This window comes from Chinchilla lanigera, unplaced genomic scaffold, assembly GCF_000276665.1.
Source record: "Chinchilla lanigera isolate Chin_1 unplaced genomic scaffold, ChiLan1.0 scaffold00037, whole genome shotgun sequence".
In the NCBI taxonomy this organism is placed as follows: domain Eukaryota; kingdom Metazoa; phylum Chordata; class Mammalia; order Rodentia; family Chinchillidae; genus Chinchilla; species Chinchilla lanigera.
Genome location: NW_004955438.1, coordinates 15,988,466 through 16,013,594, shown reverse-complemented (window position 1 = coordinate 16,013,594; position 25,129 = coordinate 15,988,466). Strand labels below are relative to the sequence as shown.

Sequence of the window (25,129 nt, the reverse complement as noted above, 5' to 3'; positions counted from 1 at the left end):
CTCCTGTGGGCGGCTACTTCCCACGTGAAAGTCAAGTTCGCCCACACCAAACTGGCCCTGAATGCTGACAAAGGTCAGGCTGCTGTGACCTGCAGGCCCAGAACTCCTGTGCTTGGTGCAGCAGGGACAGCACTGTCTTCACCGTGCGCACAGCGTACCGACAGCCTCTGGGTCGTGACTGCCTACTGTGGCCGATCGAGGTGTAGGATCCCATTTCATCTCCAAAGCAACCCCGGTGAAAGGGACTATGGAACTGTCCCCTGAGCATAGCAATCCCACCTTGCTGGACTGTTATGGACAATAAGCGAGCTAAAACACTTAGCTAAAGGAGGTAAATGTGAAAAACTTTAAGCAATGCCTGACACATAGTAAGTGCTCAATAATATAATCATTGTAGTCATTTGGGAAGGAGAAACGTTCATAGCCAGAAGGGCTCCATAAAACTTAACTATAGTTACTGTCATGATCATCATGAGCATTATCATCATCGTTATGCCTAAAGCACCCCTCTGTTGTAGGGTTCAGAGAGGTTAAGTGACAGGCCTCAGTTGGCCAGCATTGAGGCAGAGCTGGTTGTCTGCCCTGCGTCCAGATGACTCTGAGCCCCCCAGCTTCTTTGCTGCACACCCCAGACCCTCACATTGCTGAGGGCAGCCTGCTTCAGCCAGGAGCGCTCACCTACACCTGCTCCTGGGCTGGATTCGGGCAAACACTGCCACCGACAAGATTCCAAACCCTAATCTGCCCAGTCCCTGCTGACAGGGGACCTCAAGCCTCACGCGGGGCTCCAAGGAGGTGGCCCTGGCTGGGAAGCAGGTGCCAGGGAAGCCCGGGACAGGCAGCATGCGAGGACACAAGGAGGACAGGGCAGGGCAGCAGCCCAGGCATCTGGACTGAGGTCCCAGGTCAGAGATACCCAGCAGCTGTGGGGCCCGCGGAGCCGCAGTGCTGGCCTCGTGGGGACAGCCCGGAGCTGGGCAGAGCTGAGCGGGCAGGTGCAGCCCCGCACTGGGGAGGGAGGAAGCCAGGCCTCCCGACACCTTGGCGCTGGGGCTGTGGTTACCTTCTTCCTCTCCCTAGGTTCCTGTTTAATCAATAGCAATCAAACCCCTGCACCCACCTTTGGGAAAAGGGGAGTAACCCCAGCCTGATTCATGGGTCGCTTTCTTGCCTTCCTGCCTTCTGTCTCACAAACAGGGCTGGGGGAGAGGAGTGACAGCATGCCATAGGCCATGTGGCCACTCCTTATGTTTAGAAGTGAGGCACCGCAGAAAGGCACGGGCCTAGGCCTCCAGACACCTGCTGCCCACCCACCTTCTGTCCAATCTCACTGTCTTTCCCACTCCAAGCCTGGGCCTCAGTTTTACCCTCCATAAAATGGGAGGGTTGGACATACTGCTCCCTGGGTCTTGTCTAGCACTGTACATTTACTTTCTGCCAAGTTCTGCACCAGCCTAAGGCCATCGGAAGATTGGGACCCAGGGCTCTGTACTGTCAAGTTCCCACACTTCTGCCACTTTTCCTTAGTTCAGCAGGGGATAACCGGAGACCAGCTGCAACCTGCCAGAGATACCAGCCCCAGCGGGCGGGCGGCCCAGGGCAGCCCCCTCCCTGTCCTTTCCCGGGCTTGGGCATGTCACGGCTGTTACAGAGCATTTGTTGGCGATGGCCACCGTCCAGGGCAAGGCTCCCACCCTGCCTTTAACCAGCACCTCTGCAGAGCAAGGTCAGACCTCCAGAGCCTGCACAAATAGAAATTAGGAGGCAATTAGCCCCCCTGGGTGTGTGAATTTCCTTTTGAGGTTTTAGAGGCAGATTTTAGCCAAACACAGCGTCACCAACAATAATAATACTCTCCACTGAGATCCCAGCAGGAGGTTGCTGGCATTGGATTTCCAAGAAGGCCAGAGGAAGCAGGCATGCCAAGAGGCTGGAGGCGTGGGAACAGTCCCGAAGGCACCTGCTTCCCAGCCAGGGCCACTTCCTTGAGCCCCACATGAGGCTGTGAGGTCACCTGTCAGCAGAGACTGGACAGATTAGCGTTTGGAATCTTGTCAGTGGCAGGAGCTTGGGGGCCAGAGGTCTAGGCCAAGAGAGCCAAGATGAGGTGCATGACCTTCTCTTCCTCACCGCAACTCTGAAGCTCACCCAATAAAAGAAGGCCACGGGCTGGTGTGGCTTCCCCACAGGGCAGCAGGGAAGGTCAACTGGGGCAAGCAAGTCAATACAGCGGGGAGATGGCGGCGCCCCATGGCATCCCTCGTCACTGTGACTGCTACGCAAGAAGTAGGGCAGTGGTTAAGAATGTGGCCTCACAGGGTTCAGGTCCTGGCTCCATCACTTCTTGCTGTGTGTCCTTGGGAAGGTCACACACCGTCTCTGGTGTGTTTCCTCATCTGGAGGATGACAATAATATGAATACCATGTGAAAGAGCCAGTGGGAGGGCTTCATAGATTAATACAGGCAGTGTGCTGAGGACGGTCCCCGAGTCAGCAGAGACAGGAGCAGGGGTCACGGGGAGCTCCAGCCTCAGCAGTCAAAGGCATGCAGAGAGGCTGAGAGAGACGGAGTCCACCTTCATTAGGAGAGATCTTGAGTCTCATACGACAGGAAGCCTGGGTACATCGGGCTGCCTGGGGCCTGGGGCAGGAGAAGTTGGGGACAGGCATGTCCCCCAGTCCCCAGCAGCTTCACCAGGGTCCCAGGGCAGTAACACAGCTTAGCCTCCTCGAATCCTGGTTTACCTCTCCTGACTGTATGGCCCGAGAAAATCCTTTCACCTTGCTGAGACTTGATTTTTCTCATCTGCAGAATGGAGCCAGGAGACGTGGCGCTTTGAGGTTCTTTTAAAGATGGAACAAATTTCCTCTCCCAGGCAGGGGAAGGTCTAGCTCCACGGGTCACCGCTGGTCTCTGCTGCCTCCTGCAGGGAGTACCTTGCTTTGGGGGCCTCCCAGTCAATTCCCCAGACTGCTGCGCTGAGAATAGGCAACTTGCATAGCTTGAAACGTCAGCGGCAAGTTCTTGATGCCACAGTTCAGCTGGCTGAGGTTTTTAGGAGTTCAGACTCTGGAGGTCAAGGTTCTGGGTTTGCAGCCCAGCTACAGCCCTCACCGACCGTGTGACTGTCAGAATCTAGCTGGAGCTCTCTAAACCTCGGTTACCATATCTGTAAAGTGGGCCCAGCAGCTGGCCCACCCTCCCCAACGTGCTAACCGTGAGCACGGCGGTCCCTTGGCGCCCCCTGGTGGCGGAGTCACACCCTCACACCCTACCGTCCCGTGGCGACCTACTGGTGACCCGCGTTCCTCCCCCGCAGGATCGTGCAGATGCTGCTGCCGGTGACGAGCCGCACGCGCGTGCGCCGGAGCGGCATCAGCCCGCTGCACCTGGCTGCAGAGCGCAACCACGACGGGGTGCTGGAGGAGCTGCTGGGCGCGCGCTTCGACGTGAACGCGCCCCTGGCTCCGGAGCGCTCGCGCCTCTACGAGGACCGCCGCAGCTCAGCGCTCTACTTCGCCGTGATCAACAACAACGTGTACGCCACCGAGCTGCTGCTGCGGGCCGGCGCCGACCCCAACCGCGACCTCATCAACCCGCTGCTCGTGGCCATCCGCCACGGCTGCCTGCGCACCATGCAGCTGCTGCTGGACCACGGCGCCAACATCGACGCCTACATCGCCACGCACCCCACCACCTTCCCAGCCACCATCATGTTCTCCATGAAGTGCCTGTCGCTGCTCAAGTTCCTCCTGGACCTCGGCTGCGACGGCGAGCGCTGCTTCTCCTGCCTGTACGGCAACGGCCCGCACCCGCCCGCCCCGCAGCGCTCCAGCAGGTTCAGCGAGGCCTACACCGTGGACAAGGCGCCTGGCGTGGTCCAGGTGCGTGGTCCAGGGGCCCCACAGTGGGGCGCGCTGTGGGGGGTGGCCGAGCCGGTGTCCACCTGCTTGCTTTCCGGGCGGTATGGACCGGTGGCTGATGCGCCTTGGCGCGAGTGTGGACTGCAGTACTGCAGGGCGGTGGACTAGCTTTGGTAGCAGTGTGGGGTAGTGGGTAGTGCGCTTCAGAGGCAGTGTGGGTGAGCAGTTAGTGCGCTTTGGAGGGAGTAGTTAGCACAGTCTGGAGACCGTGCAGGCAGGTGGTGGTTAGCACCTTCAAACCCAGCAGAACAGCCTCCTCTCTGGAGGATGTAGTCCGAAATTTGGTTCAGCATTTTAGGAGTTCTGTAGAACTAACCTTGGAGCACAGGCTTGGCAGGAACTCAGCAGAACGGAAGGACTCCTCACTCCTAGCAAATGTGCACCTAGGATTCCGGGGCAGGACCCAGCCGGGGGCAGCCACGGCAGGCGGGCATGTGGTCAGGAGAGGTGCTGGAAGCCAGCGGCCCAGAGGCAGGCCTGTCCCTGGTGTTCCTGAAAGCGGGCACTTAGAATGAAAAGGAAGCTGGAAAGGACACTGCCATGGATGTCGGGCAACAACCATGGGCTGCCTGCTGTGTGCAGAGAGGTCCACAGTCCTACTTCTCAAATTCTCATTTGAAGAATCCCCTTGAAATGGGTGACATAGACTTTTTTTTTTGGTTTTGTTTTTTTTTCCGGTACCGGGAACCGAACTCACGACCTTGCGCTTGCCAGGCAGGCGCTTTGCCGCTGAGCTAAATCCCCAGCCCCGACATAGACTTTTTATTTCTGTTTTTAAATTTTATTTATTTATTCAGTACTGAGGATTGAACACAGGCTCTTCACACTGAGCTGTACCCTTGGCCCTTTTTTTATTTTCTATTTTGAGATAGGGCCTTGCTAAGTTGCCCAGATTGAGCTTGAGCTTGCAACCCTACTGCCTCAGCCTCCCCAAATGTTGGGATGACAGGCATGTACCACTCCACCTAGCTCATGTACCCATTTTCTGTACAAGGAAGTTGAGGCTCAGAGATGATGTGACTTTCCTTAGAGGCCCATCTTTTCCGGTGTGGCCCTGAATTGAGAAGGGGCTTTGTTGGGGCATGGTTTGTAGAAGCCCAGGGAGGCCGGGTGTCTGTCTTCCACACACCTGGGCCGCACCTGAAGGATGACCATTCCCTTTCAGTTCTGCGAGATCCTGTCAGCCCCTGAGGTGAGCCGCTGGGCAGGGCCCATCATTGACGTGCTTCTGGACTACGTGGGCAATGTACAGCTCTGCTCAAGGCTGAAGGAGCACATCGACAGCTTCGAGGACTGGGCAGTGATCAAAGAGAAAGCAGGTAAGGCCACCGCTGCCACTGCTAGCTTGCAGAGGGCCTCAGGCCTCTGAAACGCCATGTGACGAGCCTGCCAGCGCCAGGCCCGTGCTGTACTGCCGCAGACGAAGAGTCAGTGCCTTCTGAGCCACCAAGGCTCCTGGGTCAGAGTTCTTCGGCGAGGCAGTGGCAGAGCTGGGATTCCACCCAGTGTGACCCGCTCCATCCAAGCAGCCCTGGCTCCCTGAGGGAGGCGGTGGTGCCTGAGGCCTCATTTGGGGCCTGACAGAGGCGGCGTGGCTGGTAGAGAGGACGGCGCCATAGGTCACGGAGAGCGCACATGTACGCCCACGTGGGCCTCTTACCCAGACAGCTTCCAGCCCAGAGGCCTGGGGCAGGCCTGAGAGTCTGCGTCCTGCCGACACCAGTGGGGCCAACGGCACTGGCCTGCAGGCCGCCTGTGGAGCAGCTCTGGTCCAGGAGGCAGACGGGCCCTGCTCTGCAGACCCGACCCGCAGAAGAAGGGCTTGGCAGGCCCAGCACCCAGCCCTTTCCAGCTGTGGAAGGCGTGGGTGTGTGAATGGGGGCGCCAGGCCCCTGTCCTGTGATGAGACTGCTGCGTCACCCTCCACGGCCCAATTCCCACTCACTGAGTTCCTCCTCGATCTCCAGACCCACCATAGGGCTTTTTCACTGGCTCAGCTGTCTGAAAAGCAGCTGAGCTGACGTCTTTGATAAAATTAGCAAGACAAGGACGGGAAGGGAGGCTCCGACTTGCCCACTTGGGTGCAGCTCCCAACGCGAGAGAAAGTTCATTGGCTGTTGAGGAACGGGCTGCGGGCACTACCATCCTTGGCCACTAGAGGGAGGAGTGGTCGCGCCTAGATATGGGCACCTGGGGTCCTGTCCCCTCCTCCTGCCTCCCTCGGAGGTTCCAGGGGAACAGTGCAGAGAGCGCCGTGTGCTGGAAACGTGTCTGAACAGGGGAAGCAGATGGTTCTGAACCAGTGCCCATCTCGGTGACTTTACAGCCCCTTCTGCCTGCGAAACTCGCCTTTGCATGTGATGCTTGGGTGTCGCCATGATTTCTCTGGGAAGAAAGCCGACCTAGACCCTGGGAGGCGGCACGCAGTGCCCGTCAGGGCACCAGCCCAGCCCTCACGGCTCCCTGTCCTGTGCCCCCGGGGCCTTTTGCTTCCCTCCCCACAGGAAAGGTGCTGCCTTCTCAGGGGGGACACTGTCCCAAGTGACATCTGAGGAGGGTAGTGGGTGCATCAGAAACACCACAAAGGGGCCCGGACCCCAGCTGGCCAGTGCTCAGCCACAGATCTCTCCACGCCCTTTGTCACCCGGTCTCACTGAGGCTGCAGTGGCCCCGGGGCTCGTCACGTGCTGTCTTCCCTACTTGGGATGCCCTTGCCTCCCTTCCTCACCTGAGCAAATTCCTGCCTGCCCCTTGGAACCCAGCACGGAAGGCACCATCGGTGTGCAGCTTTCCCCGCTGACCTGGGCAGGAACCCCTGCACCAGCAGTCCTCACACAGGCTTGGGCAGGCTGAGAAGCCAGCATGTGCTTGTTGAATGAATGAATGAATGAATGGCATTCTTTGATCCAACAAACATCCTCCCTGTGCACAAATAAATTACCCACTACACAATACATCATTTCCTGCTCCTGCCTCTCCCACCCCCACCTTCCAGCTGGAAAACCCATACTGTACAAGGCCTTCCAGGGGACCGTGACGTTGCAGCTGGGTAGGGCTTGGGGGTCCTGCTCCTCTCCCCTGGCCTCTCAGCACCAGCAGGAGCCCAGCGTAGAATTCCATGTATGAAACTCCCAACTCCTTTACTGAGGCTGTTTCATGGCCCAGGCTTCTGTGAAGAGCAAGTCATACAAGATGGGTGGGATGTGAGCCTTGGTCCTGGGAACTTCCAGCCAAGACCAGGGATTTCACTAACCTCAGGTTTCATGCCTGCCAAGTGGGTGTGGCACCTACCCTGTCTCCTCCTGGGGTAGTGTAGATGAATGTTGGGACAGTGGGAAGTTCCCTTCTAGTCTCTTCAGCTGCAGGGACTGGGGTTACCCGTGACAGGCACCCCTCTTGTACCCAGCCACACCCACTGGGCGCCCACCATAGGCTGAGGTCACAGGCGCACAGCTTTTGTCGGGTGCAAATGGCAATCAGCATCTGTCTTTCTCTCATTTTTCCAGAACTTCCAAGACCTCTGGCTCACCTTTGCCGGCTGAGGATTCGAAAAGCCATTGGGAAATATCGTCTAAAACTCTTGGACACACTGCCACTCCCAGGCAGGCTGATTAGGTACCTGAAATATGAGAACACCCAGTAGCAGGTGACGGGAGGAAGGAGTGGCCCCTCCGCTCTTTCCACGGCAGGATGGCAGCATTCCCGTCCCAGGGCACTGGGGACAGGCCACCTCCCCGCAGCTGGGCCAGCGGCTGAGATCGTGCTGGGTCTGCACTCTGCTGAGCATGGAGAGCACAATGTGTCCAGTAGGAGAAGAATCGTGTGTTTTCGAACCGTTGAGTTGATCCCAGACTGAATGGCAGACACCTCTGTCCAGGGTGGAACTCGAGGATCTGGAAAAGGGACATGGAGGGTCCTCAGCCTCCGCCTGAGTTGTGGCTGGAGCCCTTCTAGGAACGAGTTTGCCTTTCCAGGAGGACCTCGCTTCAGAGCATTCCCTGCACCTGTCCCCTACTCTGTGAAACTCTCCACTTGACCTCAGCCAGGGAGGGCCCCTTGTGCTGGGGGCTCCCCTGTGTACAATAAATGTTGCACACGTGAGGCCCTGTGCAGCCACGTCCTTCTCGTCAGACTTCAAGGCCTGAGGTCCTCGGCTTTGCTCCTGGCAGACAGATGACAGAGCTGAGCAGGGGGTGCACAAGACATGTAGACCCCTGAATCTGGCATCTGTGGTGGGTGTGTTAGGCAGTTTTCTGTTGCTGGGACAAAATACATGAGATAAATAGCTTAAAGGAAGGAAAATTAATTTGGGCTCATAGTTGCAAAGATTTCTGTCCATGGCCCTGTTGCTTTGGGCTTGTGGTGGGCAGTGGATGGCAGGGCAAAGATGCCCACTTCATAGTGGCTAGGAAGCAAAGAGAGACAGACAGAGACAGAGACGAGTGACAGTGACAGAGGCCAGTGTCCCAGTACCACCTGCACAGGATGCGTCCTACGACCTACTGTCATCCGGGTCTCACCTCCTAAAGTTCCCATCATCCCCCAGCAGGACCACAGCTAGGTACCAAGCCTTCAGTACCTGAGGTTTTGGGAGACATTTATGATCCAAACGATGGCATTGTGCTTCGGAAAGAACTTCCGAGAGGGTCCTTCCTTGACCAGGAGACGCCTGACTACCCAGCTGCTTTTCCTTCCTGGTTAGATCACCATGGAAACAGGGACTTCGTGACAAGGAAGGTGTCTGTGCCCGCAAGTCTCCTGACACCTGGGGTTACCTACACACTAATTTCCCAGCACTCCTGCTCACCCCTGTTCTGCTGCAAAATTTAAATATTGTTGGGGGGAAAAGTTAGCCCCAGCTGCTGCGAGAAACGGTGCTGGAGGGAGGTCCGTGGTCAGCTCTTGCAAAGGTTCGAAACCCTGACCCGAGGCGTTCTGCGGGATGAGCCAGGCAGGAGCAGCATCTCATTTCCAGGTGGGGCGGTGAGAAGTGATGTTCACCGCTGTCACAGCGTTTGCTTGCAGGTCTCTGGGTCCCTGGCCTGAGACCTAGCACACCCTGTTTTCATGAGAGTTGCAGTGATTTATCAGTGTTCACTTTGCATGTGTAGTTAAAGCCATTGCACCCTGAGCCACTCTGTAGCCACACCAGAGCAGGCCACCTTGCTCAGATCCTGCACCTGGACCAGTGCAAAAATCTGGTAGGGTCTTCAGCAAGGTTAAGGGTAGTTTCTAACCTTCAGAATATAAGCAGCTGGGCCAGTGGGGGAGCGCTGACTCCAGGCCAGGGTGCATTGGGTTCTTTGGGTGCTGATGAGATACATCTACCAATGGCTCATGGCATAGGGGGGCCGCCTCCAATGTGCCCTTCACAGCTGTGACGTTCTTAGGTCCCTGCCCTACCTCCCCATGATGCAACAGCTAAACTTGGCCCAGGGCCTGCCCCAGTGGATCAGTCCTGGTTGGTCAATGCTCCAGTGCTGCCTGTGGTCCATATTAAGGGGAATGACAGCCATCACCCTCTACAGGGACTGCCACCTCCCACTGCCCAATGATCCAGCCCAACGAGGTCTCCAGCCTCAGAGGGCCGCACAGCGTGGCAGAACACTTGCCACCCAGGAAGGCTGGCAATGATTCCGTTTCATGCAGGAAGCAGGCCTGGCTTGGGATGGAATTGGAGACTGAGCGAGTGGGAGGCCCTGGCTGCCCTTGTTTTTTACTTTGAACCATACCAGCTCACTTTCTGGTGAACTATGTACCTGCTGCTACTACTGGGCTGTTTTCTTTTTTTTTTGGTACCAGAAATCGAACTCAGGACCTTGCCCTTGCTGGGCAAGCACTGTGCCGCTGAGCTATATGCCCGGCCCTGGGCTGTTTTCTGTTTGTCTGTCTCTTTGTTTTTTATACCAAAGCTTTCCTAGGCATGTGGGGATGTTTTTCCAATGGTTTCCACACTGGGGAACCAGTGCCAGGGGCTTGTGTAGGGTACAGTCTTAGGGTTTCTGCTTTGAAGAGAAGCCTCCCAACTTTGCAGCAAATGGAACTGTGGTTGTCCTTTGGGGAAGCTGAACCTCAGCAGGGACAAGCTGGTGTCAGAAGTCCAGCAGGGCTGGGCTCAGGCAGCCACTCAGGAAGACACGCCTATTGAAGTTGAGTTCTTCAGGGAGTGTGATTGGTTGGATGGTCCAGGATCCCCATCACCGTGAGCGGCACATTTATAAACATTTAAACCATCAGCATGGGCCTATGGGCACCACCACAAAACCATGGAGGAGGGGCGACTCCGGCTGGCGCCACTTGGGAGCATGTGTGTGGTGCAGGGTACCAGGCATGCGTACCCACCTCAACAGCTCCTGCATCAGGTCTGTGACTGGCCACATTTTATGGATAAAAAAATTGTGGCACAGAAAGTTTAAATAATTTGCTCAAGATCGTACAACTGGTTGGATAAGGCCAGCAAGCAGGTTTGCTGACAGCTTGGAGGTTAAAAGGCTGGTTTTGGAGGGCCTGCATGATGAGACACAGGAGGGTAAAGGGGAGTGCAGGCTTCATCCAGCCCCCTTAGCACTCTGTAAGACCAAGAGGTCCGTGGTGGGCAGTGCAGGGTGAGGATCTCGCCCCTCCCGTGTGCAGACAGTTACTCAGAACAGTTCTGACTGTGCCACACCAGCCTCTGTGGCTCTGAAGTCTTCTGATGCCATGGGATTTAATTCACCAGAAGCCCATCTGCTTCCCATGAGCGAGCTGCTGCTCTAGGGGACTCCCTCCTCCAGGGGCATCTAGGAAGAAAACAGCAGGACAGAGGGGCCCTGGGCAGCTAGCTGCTCATCTTTGACCTTCTATTGACAGGAAAGATCCAAAGGAGAGATCCTGGGGTGCAGAAGAGGTTGGTGCACTGGACCTTAGCCCTCTACAGATGAGGCGAGACAGCCCAGAGCAGGGACTAGCTTATCCAGCATCCTGCAGCTGGTTGAGGCACAGGGTCTCCAGCCAGGCTGGCCCCTGCACCAAGCTGAGATGTGAGGACTGTTCTGATCAACTGAATAGCTCTGCACCCCACGGGCCCAGCCTCTGTCTGCAGAGCGACCTGGGACATGGAGCAGGGGAGGCCCTCGCAGCGGCTTTGCCAGTCTGGCCCACTCAGGGAAAAGCTCAGGGCAGCTCCCTGCCCCTGGCGCCCCCCGCTCTGTGCTCTGTCCCAGGCAGAAGCCTCACCATCCCATCCACAGGTGCTGGAATATTCCCAGGCCTGGGAACCTCCATCATGAAACCAGGGATCTAATGTAGCTTTGGTGCTTTGGTGTTTTTGTGTTTTGGTTCCTGTGGGGTTTTTTGTTTTGTTTTTTTATCTGTGGACACAGAAATAAAGACTGTGCTTAAAAGAGGGATGGGCCGGATGTGAAGATACACACCTGTGGCCCCAGCACTCTGGGAGACTAAGGCAAGAAGATCAAAAGTTCAAGCTCAACCAGGACACCTTAGTGACTTAGTGAGAGCTTTCTTCAAAATAAAAAAAGTTTTAGAAAGGGCTAGGGGTGTAGCTCAGTGCAAAGGCCCTGGGTCCAATTTCCAGAGCCATTAAAAAAAAAAAAAAATTGGACAAAACCCCAAACTACCCATTTTGTCCACAAGGGATTGAACTCCTGGCTGGCCTAATTTTCCCTCTGACCAGGTTTGGGAAGGGCTTCCTTGCTGAGACACACAGCAGAGCCAGACCTATAGCTCCACCTTCCGTAGATCCGGAGTAGCTCAGGTCCTCCAGCACTGGGACTGCCCAGCCTGTCTTCTTTGTTTGTTTGTTTGTTTTTGTTTTTTCCCGGTACCGGGAATCAAACTCACGACCTTGCACTTGCCGGGCAGGCGCTGTGCCGCTGAGCTAAATCCCCTGCCCCTCCGGCCTCTGTCTTCTGACACATGTGTGAGGAAGTCCTTCCCTGCCCACCCACCTTTCTTTGAACAGAGCCTGGCCCCAGACGTCACCCAGACGTCTCCAGCTACTCTTGGCTTCCCCACTAAGCAGCCTTCATCCTGGGCACGGCCAGGACTTCATGGGCCTGGGGACCGTTTCACTGCATGACACCCGAGATGTGGAAACTGCAAAAAGAAATGTCTTTATTCTATCAACCTTCTTAATATTTACAAAGAACAAAAAGAACAACAACTGAAATTGGCTTAAACAGTGGGTGTGTACGTGACATTTGGGTGGCTGGTGGGCCGGGCCAGGTCCCACTGCCCGCGGTCTGCACAGGGACAGGGAAGGGTCTGCTGGACTCCAGCCAGGCTGCAGTGAAGCCGGCTGAGCCCAGCCCCAAGGCTGCAGGGGCTGAGCTGGTGACTGCCTGAGAAGCCCCCGCCCCAAGACTGCCCTCAGAACGCACAAAGGGAAGGGGCATTTGGAATGCCCAGGCCATGCCTCTGCACAGCCCCCTCCTCCCAAAGACAGCTCCTTGGGTCCCCGATGTCCTGCAGGCTGGAGGAGGCGGCCCAGGCCCTGCAGCCTAGCTAGAGGTAGCCAAAGACATTGAAAATGGGTGGGGGAACAGTCGGCTTGGTGGGGATGGGCTTCAGAACAACAGGTCTGTACACCTTCTGCCCTGGGCCATCCACGTGCTCGCAGAAGTGGGCCAGCTCTGCAGGCAAAGCCGGGCTTTTCCTCCACAGGCCCAGGCCCGGGATGGGGCTTGCAGGCAGGGCCCCTGGAGGACCAGGGTAGATGGGCTGTCCATGGTACTGGAAGGGGCAGCAGCTCCAAGCATCAACACTGCCCACCAAAGAGACCCCGGGCATCTTGAGTGGCTCCTTGTCAACCAGTGCCCTTGGGGACATGGGCCCTGGGGCGGCCTCAGGCACCACAGACTCCAAGCCCTTGCAATTCTTTTTACTCTCGTAGGGAGGTCCCTCCCTGATGACCGGTAGCCCCTCCAGCCCCATGGGGTAGCTGTGGGTGGGCCTCGGCTCTTCCCAGAAGGAAGCAGGCAGCTGTCTTTTCCTCATGGGCACCTGGCCAGGCTTGGCAGCTTCTGGGCCCTGCTCCTTGGAAAGACATTCCTCCCCGAAGGGACTCCCCAGAGCCTTCTCCTTGCAGCCCCCACCCCCGCCAGGGCTGGGATCGGGGCCACAAGGGACTGAGGGATGGAGGGGCAGCTGCCCGGGGTGGTCTTCAGGCCCCCTTCTCAGGTGAGGCTCGGCAGCCCTGCCAGGAAGGCCCCGCGGGAGCCGGGAGTACTTCTGCGAGAAGCGTTTGAGCTGCTTCTGCAGGTACTTGCGGTGGTCCACAGAGCGGCGGCAGGGCGCGGACTTGTCCAGGGCTGCCTTGATGTCACTGGAGGCCAGGTTCACAAAATTCAGCAGCATCTTCACATCACTGTCGGATGCCATCACCAGGGGGCCACTGCATGGGGCTTTCCATGAAGAGGGTGCGCTCTTCGGGGGGCAGGCAACTCCGAGGAGAGTGCGGGGCTGACCTGGGGGACAGGATAGGCCGCTGGAGTCTCTTCGAGCAGCCACACCCACCCCTCTCCCCCAAAGGCCACCCAGCCTGGATGCAGACGGTGCCCCCCACCCACCACCCCTCAGCCTGGAACGGAGCCCTGGGTGATGGGACGCCCGCTTAAGGCAGAAGGGTCCCTGAGCACCTGTGATGCCGCGGGAGCCAACAGCCCCATGAGCCTTCCGGGGTGCTGCCCTCTTCTTGCAGCTAAGGCTTAGAGAGGTCAAGCAAGCTGACCCAAGGCGACCCAGCTACAAGTGGCACCAACGGGCTGCGCTCCCGGCCGCCACATCTCCCACACGCCAAAGCGCACCACTTGCCAGCAAGGTCTTTTTCTTTTCTGAGCGGAGACAACTGCTCCACTTTGCAGAAGGCCAAGCCCCTTTCCTGCCCGGTGGTGGCCGCCCCCTCCCACCACCCCGCCCCCCTCCTCGGCCCCACGCTCCACCCCCAACTCTCACGCAGGACCAGGCAGGACCCCTGTCTAGCACTTAATCGAGACCTGCCTCGCGGCTGCTTTCAGGCTGTGGGCAGCAGGGACTCCCTGGTAGAAGCATCTGCAGCAATTTCATGCCTCCTGGGCCACCACCCACAGCACTATGCCCCTCCCCCAGGCCCCAGCCTGCTCCTCGCCCCTCACCCAGGCAGCCCGCAGCCGGGCCTCCACACTGACCGGAGGTGCGGGCCGGGCCCGCCGCCGACAGACGTGGCCGGCAGGTTCCCCACCGCAGACCTAGGCAGGCCCGACCGTCCGATCTCCGCGCCGCCGAGGGAGCGCGGGGCAGCCCTTGAGTGGGCTGAATGGAGGACAACTCCCAGGGCTGGGGGGCCCTTAGGCCAATCAGGAGCGCCTCTCCAGATACAAAGCATCCCAATCAGGCGGCGGCGCCCCGTTCCCACATTCTTTGCCGTCACAAATTGTCACCATGGGGACCATCACAAAAAAGACAGCTCCCAAATGCAATCATTTCCCGGTAAATTTCTACCCTCAGCCCCACTCTCTTCGGCCTCCAGGCCCCTCCTCCCCTTGACCTCGGTTCCCTGGTTTCTCGAGGGGGTTGTGTGTGTGTGTGTGTGTGTGTGTGTGTGCGTGCGCATCCAGGAGTGTAGAATGTCCAAGACTGAGGAGGGGCTGGGCCCGGTGGAAACGGGCTTGCAAACCTCCCCGAAAGACTCCAGGCCTACAGCTGCCATGCTCCAGTGCAGACAGACAATCGGACGGGTAAGCTGGGGCGGGTTGCTTTCCCCGCTGTCCTTGAGCCTTGAGTGGCTCTCTCGGTCTCTCGTCCCTGTGTCTGGCTTTGTCTCTCTTTCCCCCTGTCCACCACTCTTGCTCCAGGACCCCCAGGAATGGGGTGCGGGAGGGCCGGTGAGGTTGGGGAGGTGCACTGATGTGGCGAAAGGTAGCCAGGAAGGACTCGCTAACGGGGTGCTGGCATATCCATGGGAAGGGAGCCGGAGCTCTCAGGAATCTTGTCTTTATGTTTGCTTCCTCAATTGAGCTGCACAAAGCCTGAATTGCCCATTCAGCGCGGCCGGACAAAAGGTTGGCGTTGCACGGCCCCTTGCATTTGTAATCAAACAGTTAGGGACTTAAATCGAGTCGTCATGATGAAGAAAGAGGTGGACAAAGCCCATAGAATTGCCATCAGCAAACATTTTCCTGTGTCATATTAGCCAGTCTCCATGGCTCCCCCTGGCCTGCGGACAATGGCACAAGTTTGCACACTTGGCTACTGTCACCGTGCCAACGCCGGCGTGGCTGCAAGCAGGGCCACTCACTCCGAGCAGGCGAGGGAGCCCAGAGCCGGCGCTGGCCCTGCCCACCACTGGCTGGAGGGAAGGTGAGGCCAGCGACGGTGAGGGAGGTGCCTGCGAAACGCTCATGGGCGAGGCCTCCGTGCCAGCCAGAGAGGCGGATCCTCTCCCGTCCCTCGACTTTTCCCTTGGCTCTCCCTCCTCCCATTCCTCCTTTCCGCCTTCCTTCCACCGCCTTCGTCTGCGCCCCTCCACTGGCCAAGGGGCTGGTATTCCAGCTTCCACTCTCCCACCCCATAGCAGGACCTAAACACCAAGGACTCCTCCCTGAGGTCCCCTCCCCAGACTCGGGGGCACTGGCGCAAGATGCACCCACTCCCACTGGCCAGGACACAGCTGCTGTGGGGATGAGGCACTTGCCCAAGGTGGCCTGACCCCAAGCCACCTCCCATCTGGCCCGTGGGTCCCTCCTTTGGAGAAGATGACCCAGGGCTGATGAGCAGCGAGCGACCCTCTACACCCCACCCCTGCTGCTGTGGGGTGCACATGCACAAGCCGAGGCGTAGGGGTACTGGACCGGAGTGTCCAGGATGGAGAGCTGTCACATGCGCTGACAGTCACCCTCACTGCAGCAGCCTTGGAGAAGTGGAGAGCTGGGCTCCAGAGACCTGGAGGTTTCTGCGGCACAGCTCAGCCCACATGTCTGGGACAGGCAGGCAACGTCATTTCCGCTCCAAGCTGCCCAGCACACTCTCCTGGAGAGATCACTGTCCTGACGTCCTCTGGTCAGCAGGTTAGGCTCCCCTCACAACTCCCTGCTGACCAAGGCATGGGACCAGTGTGAGCAGCCTGGGGCTCACACATCCTGGAACCCAGCACTCACTTCTCAGCTGCCTGCTCCATCGAGCTCGGCTGGGAGCTGACTTCAGTAGGCCCGGCCGCACCCGGCCCAGCCTTCCGCACCCTGCCTGGGTCACGCCGGACCCTCTCTCTGAACACCTTCCTTCCTAGAGCATTGAGACATTCTCCAGCCTCACTACCAGACCTGTTTCCTGCCAGACCCTGCACCTGCAGTCCACTCGGCCTTCTTGGGGTGCCAGCTCCTTATTTCTCAGCCAACAGCAGTCCATACCCTGGGTCAGGGGAACTCCTGGGAGTCAAGTGTGGCCTTAGGAAGTTTCTCCAGAGCTCTTAGTGCACACTCTTCTTCCTCCAAACACTTTTTGAGGAAAGGAAGAAAAGAGAAGAAAGAGGAATGGAACTGTTGCAAACTGCTGGGGACCTACTATGTGCCACAAGCCACATCCAAAGACTTCCTGTAGAAAGTCTCACCTGACCTAGGACAGGTGTCTTTGTGGCCATCTACTTTCCCAAGGCCTTACAGCTTACAGCTGGCAGAACTCGAAGCCAGCTCTATATGCAAAGTCGACCCCACACATGGCTTCCTGAAGTTCCTCTTGAGGGCCAGGCACTGCCCAAGCCCACTGACTTGAAGGCCTCAGGGGCCAGGTTTTCTACCCAAGCTCTGTGTTCAGGTCTTCCATGTTGATGGTAGCACATGGCTCTCAGCTTCCGGCTCAAGGCCCTGGAGCCTGGGCTTGGGGCCATCAGGAGAGGAATGGCTGGAGGAACGGCGGCCTGAGAACCTGGCCCAAGGGGGCCAGCTCTTCATAGACGGAGCTCCTCTGGAGTTTCTGATGGGCTGCACAGACAGGCGGAAAGAGCCATCTGCCCTGGATGGTCCTTCTCTTCCACGGCCCTTCTCTCACTCTGGTCCTGGGTCTCGGCAGAGAGGAAGTCATTTTCCCTACTTTCTGTTAGTGACATACTCAGACAAGTGTCAAACCTCTTCACTTTTGGGTGCATCTCGGCCAACCCCGTGCCTTTGGGCTTCGTCAACACGCAGCACATACATCTCCTCCAGGAAGCCTCCTGCCAACTCCCAGAAAACTCACGACACCCTCTCTCATCCCTGTGTCCATAGCCTCCAAGATGAAGTCTAATCTCCTTAGCTAAGCACAGAAGGACCTTTGTAATCTGACCCCCTACCAGCGCCTGGCACAGAGCAACTTCTTACTCAATGTCTCGTGCGTTAAATACGTTACCCATGCCACTGAATAGCATTTATCCAGTGCACCGAAAGCAGCTGCTCCCTGTATTGTTCTGTTATAGTTTTTCCTGGTCTGCGCAGGTGAGCTCCAGAAGAGTGGGGAGATTGGCTCTTGGCTGGTCCGTGACTCCAGGGACTGGGATGTCCCAGGCACTGAGCGGGGCCGGTGAGGGGCGCTCGTGGCTTCTGCGACGTGCTCAGTGACAGATTCTCTGCAATTCTTAAGGGCCATGGATCATTTAAAATCTAGGAGGACGTTTCCTGTTCACATCATGCCTTGGTTCTGGAGAGTTCTGCAAAAGCTAGTGAGCTAAGCTGACTCAAGCCAAAGAACTCAAAGAGCTGGGGTGGCAATCTCTCCCTCCCTGACCAGGGTCACTGCAGAGCACCCTTGATTTTGGCTCCATGCTCCTCTGATCCCAGATCCTGGGAGTGAGAGGTTCTGCTTGACCCAGGAACCAAAGACAGAGGACATATTAAGTCATTTGCCCTACCTGGGTGCCAGGCTTATGCTCTTAATAAAGATTTAAACAGAGGTACAGTCCTGCTAAGAAACTTGCCTGTGGTCCCACAGTTAGGAGATGGCAGAGCTGGGATCGGATCCTGGCAGCGAGATCTGAGCCCTCAGCTGTGATCATTGCAGGCTGCTGTCCTCTGACAACTGTCAACCAAAGCGCTGCCCTGCCCGCCTCCCCAGGCTCTGCTATGCCAGTGCCACGGGCACACTCCTCCATCAAGGCCAGCCTGACTCAGGGAGGCCATGCCGGCTACATGGGGACACAGTGACCTGGCAGTGTCTCTAGGGACGTGGGACGCAGACGTGACAAGATGACTTATGTAACCCACTTACACAGCGGCAGTTCTGGTCCAAGCCCGGCCTGAGGCATGCTGTCAGCCACAATCAGAGCAGACACTGGGATGGGAGGTATCCGGGGGAAGAGAGCCCCTCCGGCCACTGGAACCAAACCTCTCCACCGAGGCTGTGCCCATGAGCAGCCAGAGACCTCATGAGGCCCTGCACAAGTCACAGCCTGGTGCAGCCTGCACCCATGGTTGCGGCCAACCGCAGGAACAGAAGCAGCTGTTTGTGTGAAAGGGATTCCAGGTGTATCATTACAACACTGACCAAAGCTGGCTTTGGTGAAAAAATTCTTCACCTATGCTCCTGCCTTGGCTGTATGATCTTGGGCCAGTCACTCACCCTCTCTGGGCCTCAGTTTCCTGCTAGATGTCATTAGCAGTTGTTAGCCTTCATGCTGCACACATGCAGGTTTATGTAGGGCAGGTGTGTCACAAGTCCCTATAACTTACAAAGGTCCCAAACTTGGAAATGATTTGATTTCTCTTAATATAACTTAGGGCAGGGTCAACATCATGAAATCAGGTAACCCTATTTGCAGTCCTTGTATATGACAAGAGGTAGAGCTGAGGTGGCTGAGGTACAAGGCTCTGGGACAGAGAACAGCCTGCCAACCTTCATTCATCCTGTGGGTCTCAGGAGGAGCGGGCTACTGGGATTCTGCTGTGGAGAAAGAGTGCCGAGAGCAGAGCTCCTAGTCTTGTTTTCAATCTCGGGGGAGGCACCGGGCCCCTCATGGGTGAGATGCGAGCGGTGGGTTTTCACACACGCTGTTGATCATGCTGCAGGTGCTCCTCCTCTCTCTTCTTAATTTGCTACAAGTTTCTGACATCAATGGAGATTGAATGCTGTTGAATGACTATTCTGCACCAGTTGGTTTTTCTTGATTAATCTATTTAAATGTCATGTAACCAGATACATGTGACATCATACAATTTACTGCTTTAGCCATTGCAAGTATGTAGCTCAGCAGCATTAAGAGCATTCATCCTGCTGTGCTGTCACTGTCCCTCTCCAAAACTTGGTTACCATCACCCAGTGAAACTCTGTCTCCAGTAGACAATGACCTCCCTTTCCCCTTTTTCTCTGGCCCATTTTGACCATCATTCTGTTATCTATCTACTCCAGGTAGCTCATGTAAGTGGAACACACAATATTTGGCCTGTCATGTCCGGCTTCTTTCACTTAGCATTATTATCTTCAAGGTTCCTCCATGCTGTGGCATGTGACAGAAATTCCTGCCTTTGCAAGGCTGGGTAACAGTTTGTGTACACCACATTGTGTCCCTGCATCTGTTGATGACCACTGGTGCTACTTTCCTTCTGTAATCCTATTGATATGGTGGATCCCACTGACTGCTCTTCAAGCACTGAACCAACCTTACATTCCTTTTATTAACCCCATTTGGTGTGTAATGTAATTCTTTTTATGGACGGCTGAATTCTATTTGCTACTGTTTTGTTGAAGATTTTTACTATGTTTCCATATGTTTGTGAGAGGTATTGGTTTGTAGCTTTCTTTTTTGTGTTATGCTTATCTTGCTCTGGAATCAGGGTCATACTGGCCTCATAAGATGCACTGGGAAATGCACCCCTCTCTTGTTCACTACAAATTCAATTTTAAAAAAAATAGTTATTGGATTGTTCAGATTGTTCATTTCATTTTAAATGAATTTTTAGCCTTCAAGGAATTGATCCATTTCTCTTAAGTTGCCGAATTTATGTTTAAAATTGTTTCTGGCACTTCCCTTGTTTTTCTGATGTCTGCCAGATCTGTAGTGATGCCACATTTCATTTCTGATTTGCTAATCTGCATTTTCCCTTTTTTTAAATCAGTCTTCCTAGGAAGCTATTCATACTTCACTGATTACTTCAAAGAACCAGATCTTTTTAAATTGATTTTTTAAACTTACTTTTCTGTTTTTTATTTCGCTGATTTTTGCTTTTATCTTTGTTATTTCCTTCCTTATTTCTTTGGAGGTTTTTTTTTTTTTTGGTTGCTTGATCTAGGAGCTTTAGTTATTGAGAGTTTTCTTTAAGGTAGGTATTTTAGGGCTAAAATATTTCTTTTCAGCACTGTGTTAAGTGCATCTCAAAATTTTGCTATGTTGTGCTTCCATTTTCTTTCCTGGAGGTGTCCTATTTCGCACATGGGTTATTTAGAAGGATGTGGCCTTAACTGCTAAGCGTTTAGACTTTTTCAGGCTATGTTTCTGATTTTTTTTGTTTTTGTTTTTGTTTTTGTTTTTTCTTCCGGTACCAGGAATTGAACTCACGACCTTGCACTTGCCAGGCAGGCGCTTTGCCGCTGAGCTAAATCCCCAGCCCCTGATTTTTTTTTGTCTAGCTTGATTGCATGATGATCAGAGAACTTATAGTTTTTTAGATTTGTTGAGGTCTATTTTTCCATCCAGAATATGGTCTATTTTGGCCAGTGTTCCTGGGGCACTTACAGGAATGTGTACTCCGCTGTGGGCTTGAGTGTTCCCTAGATGTCAGTTACTGCTCACTGGTTGATGGTGTTATTCAGAAATTCTACTTTCTTGATTTTCTGTCTTTTGGCTCTGTCAATTGCTGAGAAAAGGGAGTTGAAGACTCCAACTTTAATTGTGGATTTGTCTCTTTCTCCTATCAGCTCCATCCACTTCTGCTTCAGCTCCATATCCTCTGTTCATGGACCAACCAGTGGGTAAGGCTGGAGCACGTTAAGAAAATGGGTCAAGTGAAGACCTCTAGGTAGACAGGGAAGTGAGAAGAGCCCTGGGTCCAGGCATAGCCTGGTAAGAAATGCCTGTCCTTTCCTACCCCTGAGCCTGTGCAGGTCATGTAATGTCATTGAGCCTCAGTCTCTCCCTCTGTGAAATGGGGATGAGAAAAGCCAGGTGGGAACTGTTATGAGGAGTTAGTGATGTTCATTGGTTTGGTTCTGTTCCAAAGCATAGAGTGAGCACTTAGTGTGTGCAGGACATACTTTGAGGGGCTGGGAATAGTGAGATAAAGAAGACCCCTATGCTAGCAGCCTACTAAATAGTCTACCAGCCTCTTACCAAGCCCTGGACAACATTCCCAAAACTCTGTATGCGTGAAGTCCTTCATAACGAGGTGGGTGTTTCCCTGATCCCTTTCTCCTGGTGGGGACTCTGAGGCACACACTAAATGACTTGCCCAAGGAGTGAAGCTGGCATCACCCCAAGCCAATCGTGATTGCTTTGTGATTTGTCCTCACAGCCAAGGAGCTGAGTCTGGTTCCTCACCCCGAATGTGCAGCCAGCTTCACTAGCAGAGTTGATATGAAGATTAAGAGACCAGTGGTGAAAAGAAACAAACACAGTGCCTCTGCATACTGGAGCCTTTCTCTCACCTTTGCTTCTCCGCTGGGGTGGATCTAAAGGCTGCCCAGGGTAGCCATGCTGGGTGCGTCTCCTCCCTGCGAAGAAAGCTGGTAGTTATGTCAAACAACATGGCAGTTATGTCTTTGTGCCCCCCACTTTGTGACCCAAGTGCACTGTGGCCCCACATCCCTGCCACTGCCCGGCACCTCTCCCCCACCGACCACGTGCCAGTCACCTCCACTCTGTGCTCCAGCGCTGCTCCGATGAGTCCCTTCACTCCACCAGGGCTCTGGCCAGGAATGAAAGTCCGTTTAATCTCAACTGCCAACTCAGGTTTGATTGGCAGTGGCTGGCAGGTGCCTTGTGGAGAGATTCCAAGCCCCTCCCCTTGGCTCAGTGTTCAAATGCTCTGATCGGCTAGTGATGTCTACCCCAGGGTAGATGCAGATGGGTACCTGGAGTCCTGAATCCAGTGTGAAATCGCAGATGCCACGCATGGTGTTCTCATAACCCTAGCCCTGAGATTTTCACCAGGGAAACAGAGCCTCAGAGTGGCTTATCCAGGCTCGTATTCCTGAGTGTGGCTTCGTGAAAAGCCCTGGGCTCAGACCCCAGTACCCCCATCCCCCCAAAAAAGATGAAAGGGACATCTTCTGTAAAATGGCAGTAATTCTGGTCACTCTGATGGGTTTTCTGGGATCGCTGTGACAAAGACAGGTCCCAAGGATGACCTAGGTCTGGCCAAGCTATAAGACTAAGGGGTGGGGAACAGAAGAAGGAGCCCCAGATAGTCTGCTGAAGGGTGTGACCACAGCCAGTCTCAAGTGCAAAGTCACTGTGTCCTTCAATCAAAGGAGAAGTAGCAGCCCCAGTTGGGGACCTGCCCAGCCCCAGGCGTCCCTTCTCCGCAGGATGAGGGTAGGGGGAGACTGCGACGGCTGGGCTGGGATAGAGTGGAGGGGTCCTGAGAAGCGGGGCTTGTAGGGAAAGGAGTTAGGGGAGGAAGCCCCAGACTTGGACTGTGGGTGCAGGCCACGCCCAGGGCTAGAGAGTCAAGAAAATTCTGCCCAGAGCCAGAAGTGTGATTGCAGATGTGAGCTCAGCGTGTGTCCAGGGAAGCCTATGCACGGGTCTCCACCACATCCTCCCAGTCAAGATCCCCTGCATCTGCCTGAGCAGGACAGGGTCAAGCAAAGACCTCTTCTCTCCTCCTCATTCTCTCCTGCCTCCTCCTCAGTTATTTCTCTGACCCTAATGCCTGACCACCCCCTTCTCCACCCACACCTTTCCTGTTGCTGCTCAAACACTAGGTACGCTCCGCCCCAGGGTCTTTGTACTTGCGGTTCCCTCTTCCTGGCATTCTTTTCCCCTGGGTCAGTACTCAGCAAACCACAGCCCATCACCTGTTTGTGTCAATAAAGTTTTATTAACTACAGCTACACCTGTCTATTGACTGGGATTCTTGCTCAGTGCTGTACCCTGGGACCAAAATAGGGCCTCATACGTAGTAGGTGTTCAGTAGAGACATTCTCAATGAATGAGTGAATATTTCCCACACTACTGGGGGTTATCCCTGTCTACACCTGTGACCTCTGCCTCAGTTTCTCTTGTCATAGAACTGAGTCCCTGGCAGATTTCTTGCCAAGTCTTTCTACCACCATCTCCATTTTATGAGGTTCTCATATCAAAAAGATATTTAAAAAAAACCCACGCATTCTATATCAGGGGTGCAGAAACAGTGGGGTTTTAAATACGTGTGTTTAACAGAATAACACTTTTAACCCATCAAGCTCACTGCTATGAATCAGAGCCATTTGTGAGATAATTACGGTGCTTATTTTCAGTAGTAATTAATGAAATTCAGTTAATGTTCACTCATTAACATGTCCTAGAATATTAAGTGGATTAATTTTAAAATAAGTAAAATTAATCTTACCTTAAATGTTACTTAACGGAGGCCTGGAAGACACCATGAAAGTTGGCAAATCACTCTTCCTTTCTTTCTTTTTTCTGCCATTTCTGTCAAATGGTGTCATTTAAAGGGGATGTCCAAAGTGAGGTCCCAAACAAAGAGTTCAAAACCTTTTTGTTCTATTCAGGCCCTGGACAGATTGGACAATGCCGACCACGCTGGGGAGGCCATCTGCTCCCCGGGTCCACGGATGCCAGGGCAGGCTGATCTCTGCTGGGGCCCCCTCACAGACACCCGGCAGGACTTTTACCCTGCTCTCAGGCCATTACTTGGGCCAGCTGAGCTGACTCATAAAATGAACCCCTCCACGTGCCCGCCATCAGCCCTGCTTCACAGATGAAAAAGCTAAAGGGCAGAAAGGTAAATTGACTTACCCGAAGTCACTCAGCAGGCCATTGGTGGATCCAGAATAGCGCCTCCTCCTGGACACCTTTTTTTTTTTAACTCAGGGTTGAACCCAAGGCCTTCTCCCTGGGTCACATCTTCAGCCTTTATTTTTTAAAAACAGGTTCTTGCTAAGTTGACCAGGCTGGCCTCAAACTTGCAGCCATTCTGCTTCAGCCCCCGAGAGTGCTGGGAGTACAGGTGTGCAGCACCTCATCCTGCTCCTGTACATGACTTTAACTCCATGCAGAATTCTTCCGTACTTTTGAGCTACTCACTGTACTCAGCCACCAGGACCTATCCCTCCTTCCCTTCCATAAGAACCGAGGGCTCTCTGCTCACAGACACTGGAGGGCTTGCAGCTTGTCCATTTCAGAGTGGGGATTTGAACCCGAGTCCTTTAACATCCAAGCCCCAGTTCTGTTCGTGGTGCTGCAGAGGCCTGGGGGTGGTGGGGGAGGGTGTCTGTGACATCTGGAAGGCAACTCATGGGGCCACCTGTGGGCACGCAGGAGGGGAAACTGTGGAGTCCTTGCAGGTGTCAGAGATCTTAGAGGAATGGCCCTGCCCTGCCCCCTCCAGAGTGCTGGTGACCACAGAGCAGACGTGAGCCTCTGCGGGACTGGCTGTGATGACAAGGGCACCCCACTCCCAGAACGCTTTCACCTACAGCTATGATGATGACAGCTGTTTCCTAATCCGGGTCCCTGTTGAAGCCAACCCATCCCGCAACTACCCCGTTTCCTCCAAGCCCCTGCTGGTCTGGTGAGGGGGTTCCCTGGTGGGAGTCCATGGACAGCCCTCCACAGTTACGCAAGCACTTCCAGGGGCGGTCCAGAGGCAACATGTTCACCTCTGTTGCTTGTGGGAAATGGAAAGAAAGGCTCACCCTGGGGAAGGAGAAGATGGGGCAACCCTTGAGGAGCTGAGCACCCTGCCCAAGTACCGCCATCTTGGTAGCCTCTTCCATACCGTAGCAGGTGGGTGGCATCCCTGCCTCCAGTGGAGGGAGCTTGCTGTCTTCAGAAGCTGTCAAGTGAGATCAAGGCTACCACTTGGAGGGAAGACAGTAACGTAGATTTAAGCACGGGCATATGTGTTGGGGGAGATCAGCTAAGGTGACCTTTTACCTTGAAGGCTCAGAGTCAGGGATCCTGGGATGCTGTGGGTGGCCCCAAAGTAGAAAACTCCTGAAAGTGCCCACAGGGACACTCTCGGGGGACACTGAAGTTCTGGCCATCCAGGCAGTGCAAATAGAAAGCAGACTCACAGTCTCTGTACCTACCAACCCAGACATCCCT

At 55.0% G+C, this 25,129-nt stretch overlaps 2 protein-coding genes across 7 annotated transcripts in view; one reads left to right on the top strand and one right to left on the bottom strand.

Moving 5' to 3' along the window:
- Asb2 (ankyrin repeat and SOCS box containing 2) overlaps window positions 1-8,025 on the top strand; it is a 36,099-nt gene extending 28,074 nt beyond the window's left edge. For both annotated transcript variants that reach the window (XM_005390356.2, XM_005390357.2), the window contains 3 exons: window positions 3,321-3,885; window positions 5,090-5,243; window positions 7,431-8,025. In XM_005390356.2, the coding sequence (XP_005390413.1) occupies window positions 3,321-3,885; window positions 5,090-5,243; window positions 7,431-7,567 (856 nt within the window). In that variant the 3' untranslated portion in view covers window positions 7,568-8,025. The remainder of the gene's footprint in view (window positions 1-3,320; window positions 3,886-5,089; window positions 5,244-7,430) is intronic.
- A 3,985-nt stretch (window positions 8,026-12,010) lies between these two features.
- On the bottom strand, window positions 12,011-21,579 carry Fam181a (family with sequence similarity 181, member A). 5 transcript variants are annotated; one of them, XM_005390354.2, is made up of 2 exons: window positions 21,502-21,579; window positions 12,011-13,388 (listed from the first exon to the last, which is right to left on the bottom strand). In XM_005390354.2, the coding sequence occupies exon 2, from the start codon at window positions 13,300-13,302 to the stop codon at window positions 12,427-12,429; it is 876 nt and encodes a 291-aa protein (XP_005390411.1). In that variant the 5' UTR covers window positions 13,303-13,388; window positions 21,502-21,579; the 3' UTR covers window positions 12,011-12,426. The 5 variants fall into 5 exon arrangements, with proteins under 5 accessions (XP_005390411.1, XP_005390409.1, XP_013372688.1 ...); XM_005390352.2 differs by lacking the exon at window positions 21,502-21,579 and adding an exon at window positions 18,133-18,339; XM_013517234.1 differs by lacking the exon at window positions 21,502-21,579 and adding an exon at window positions 14,055-14,211.
- Window positions 21,580-25,129: the final 3,550 nt, after the last annotated feature.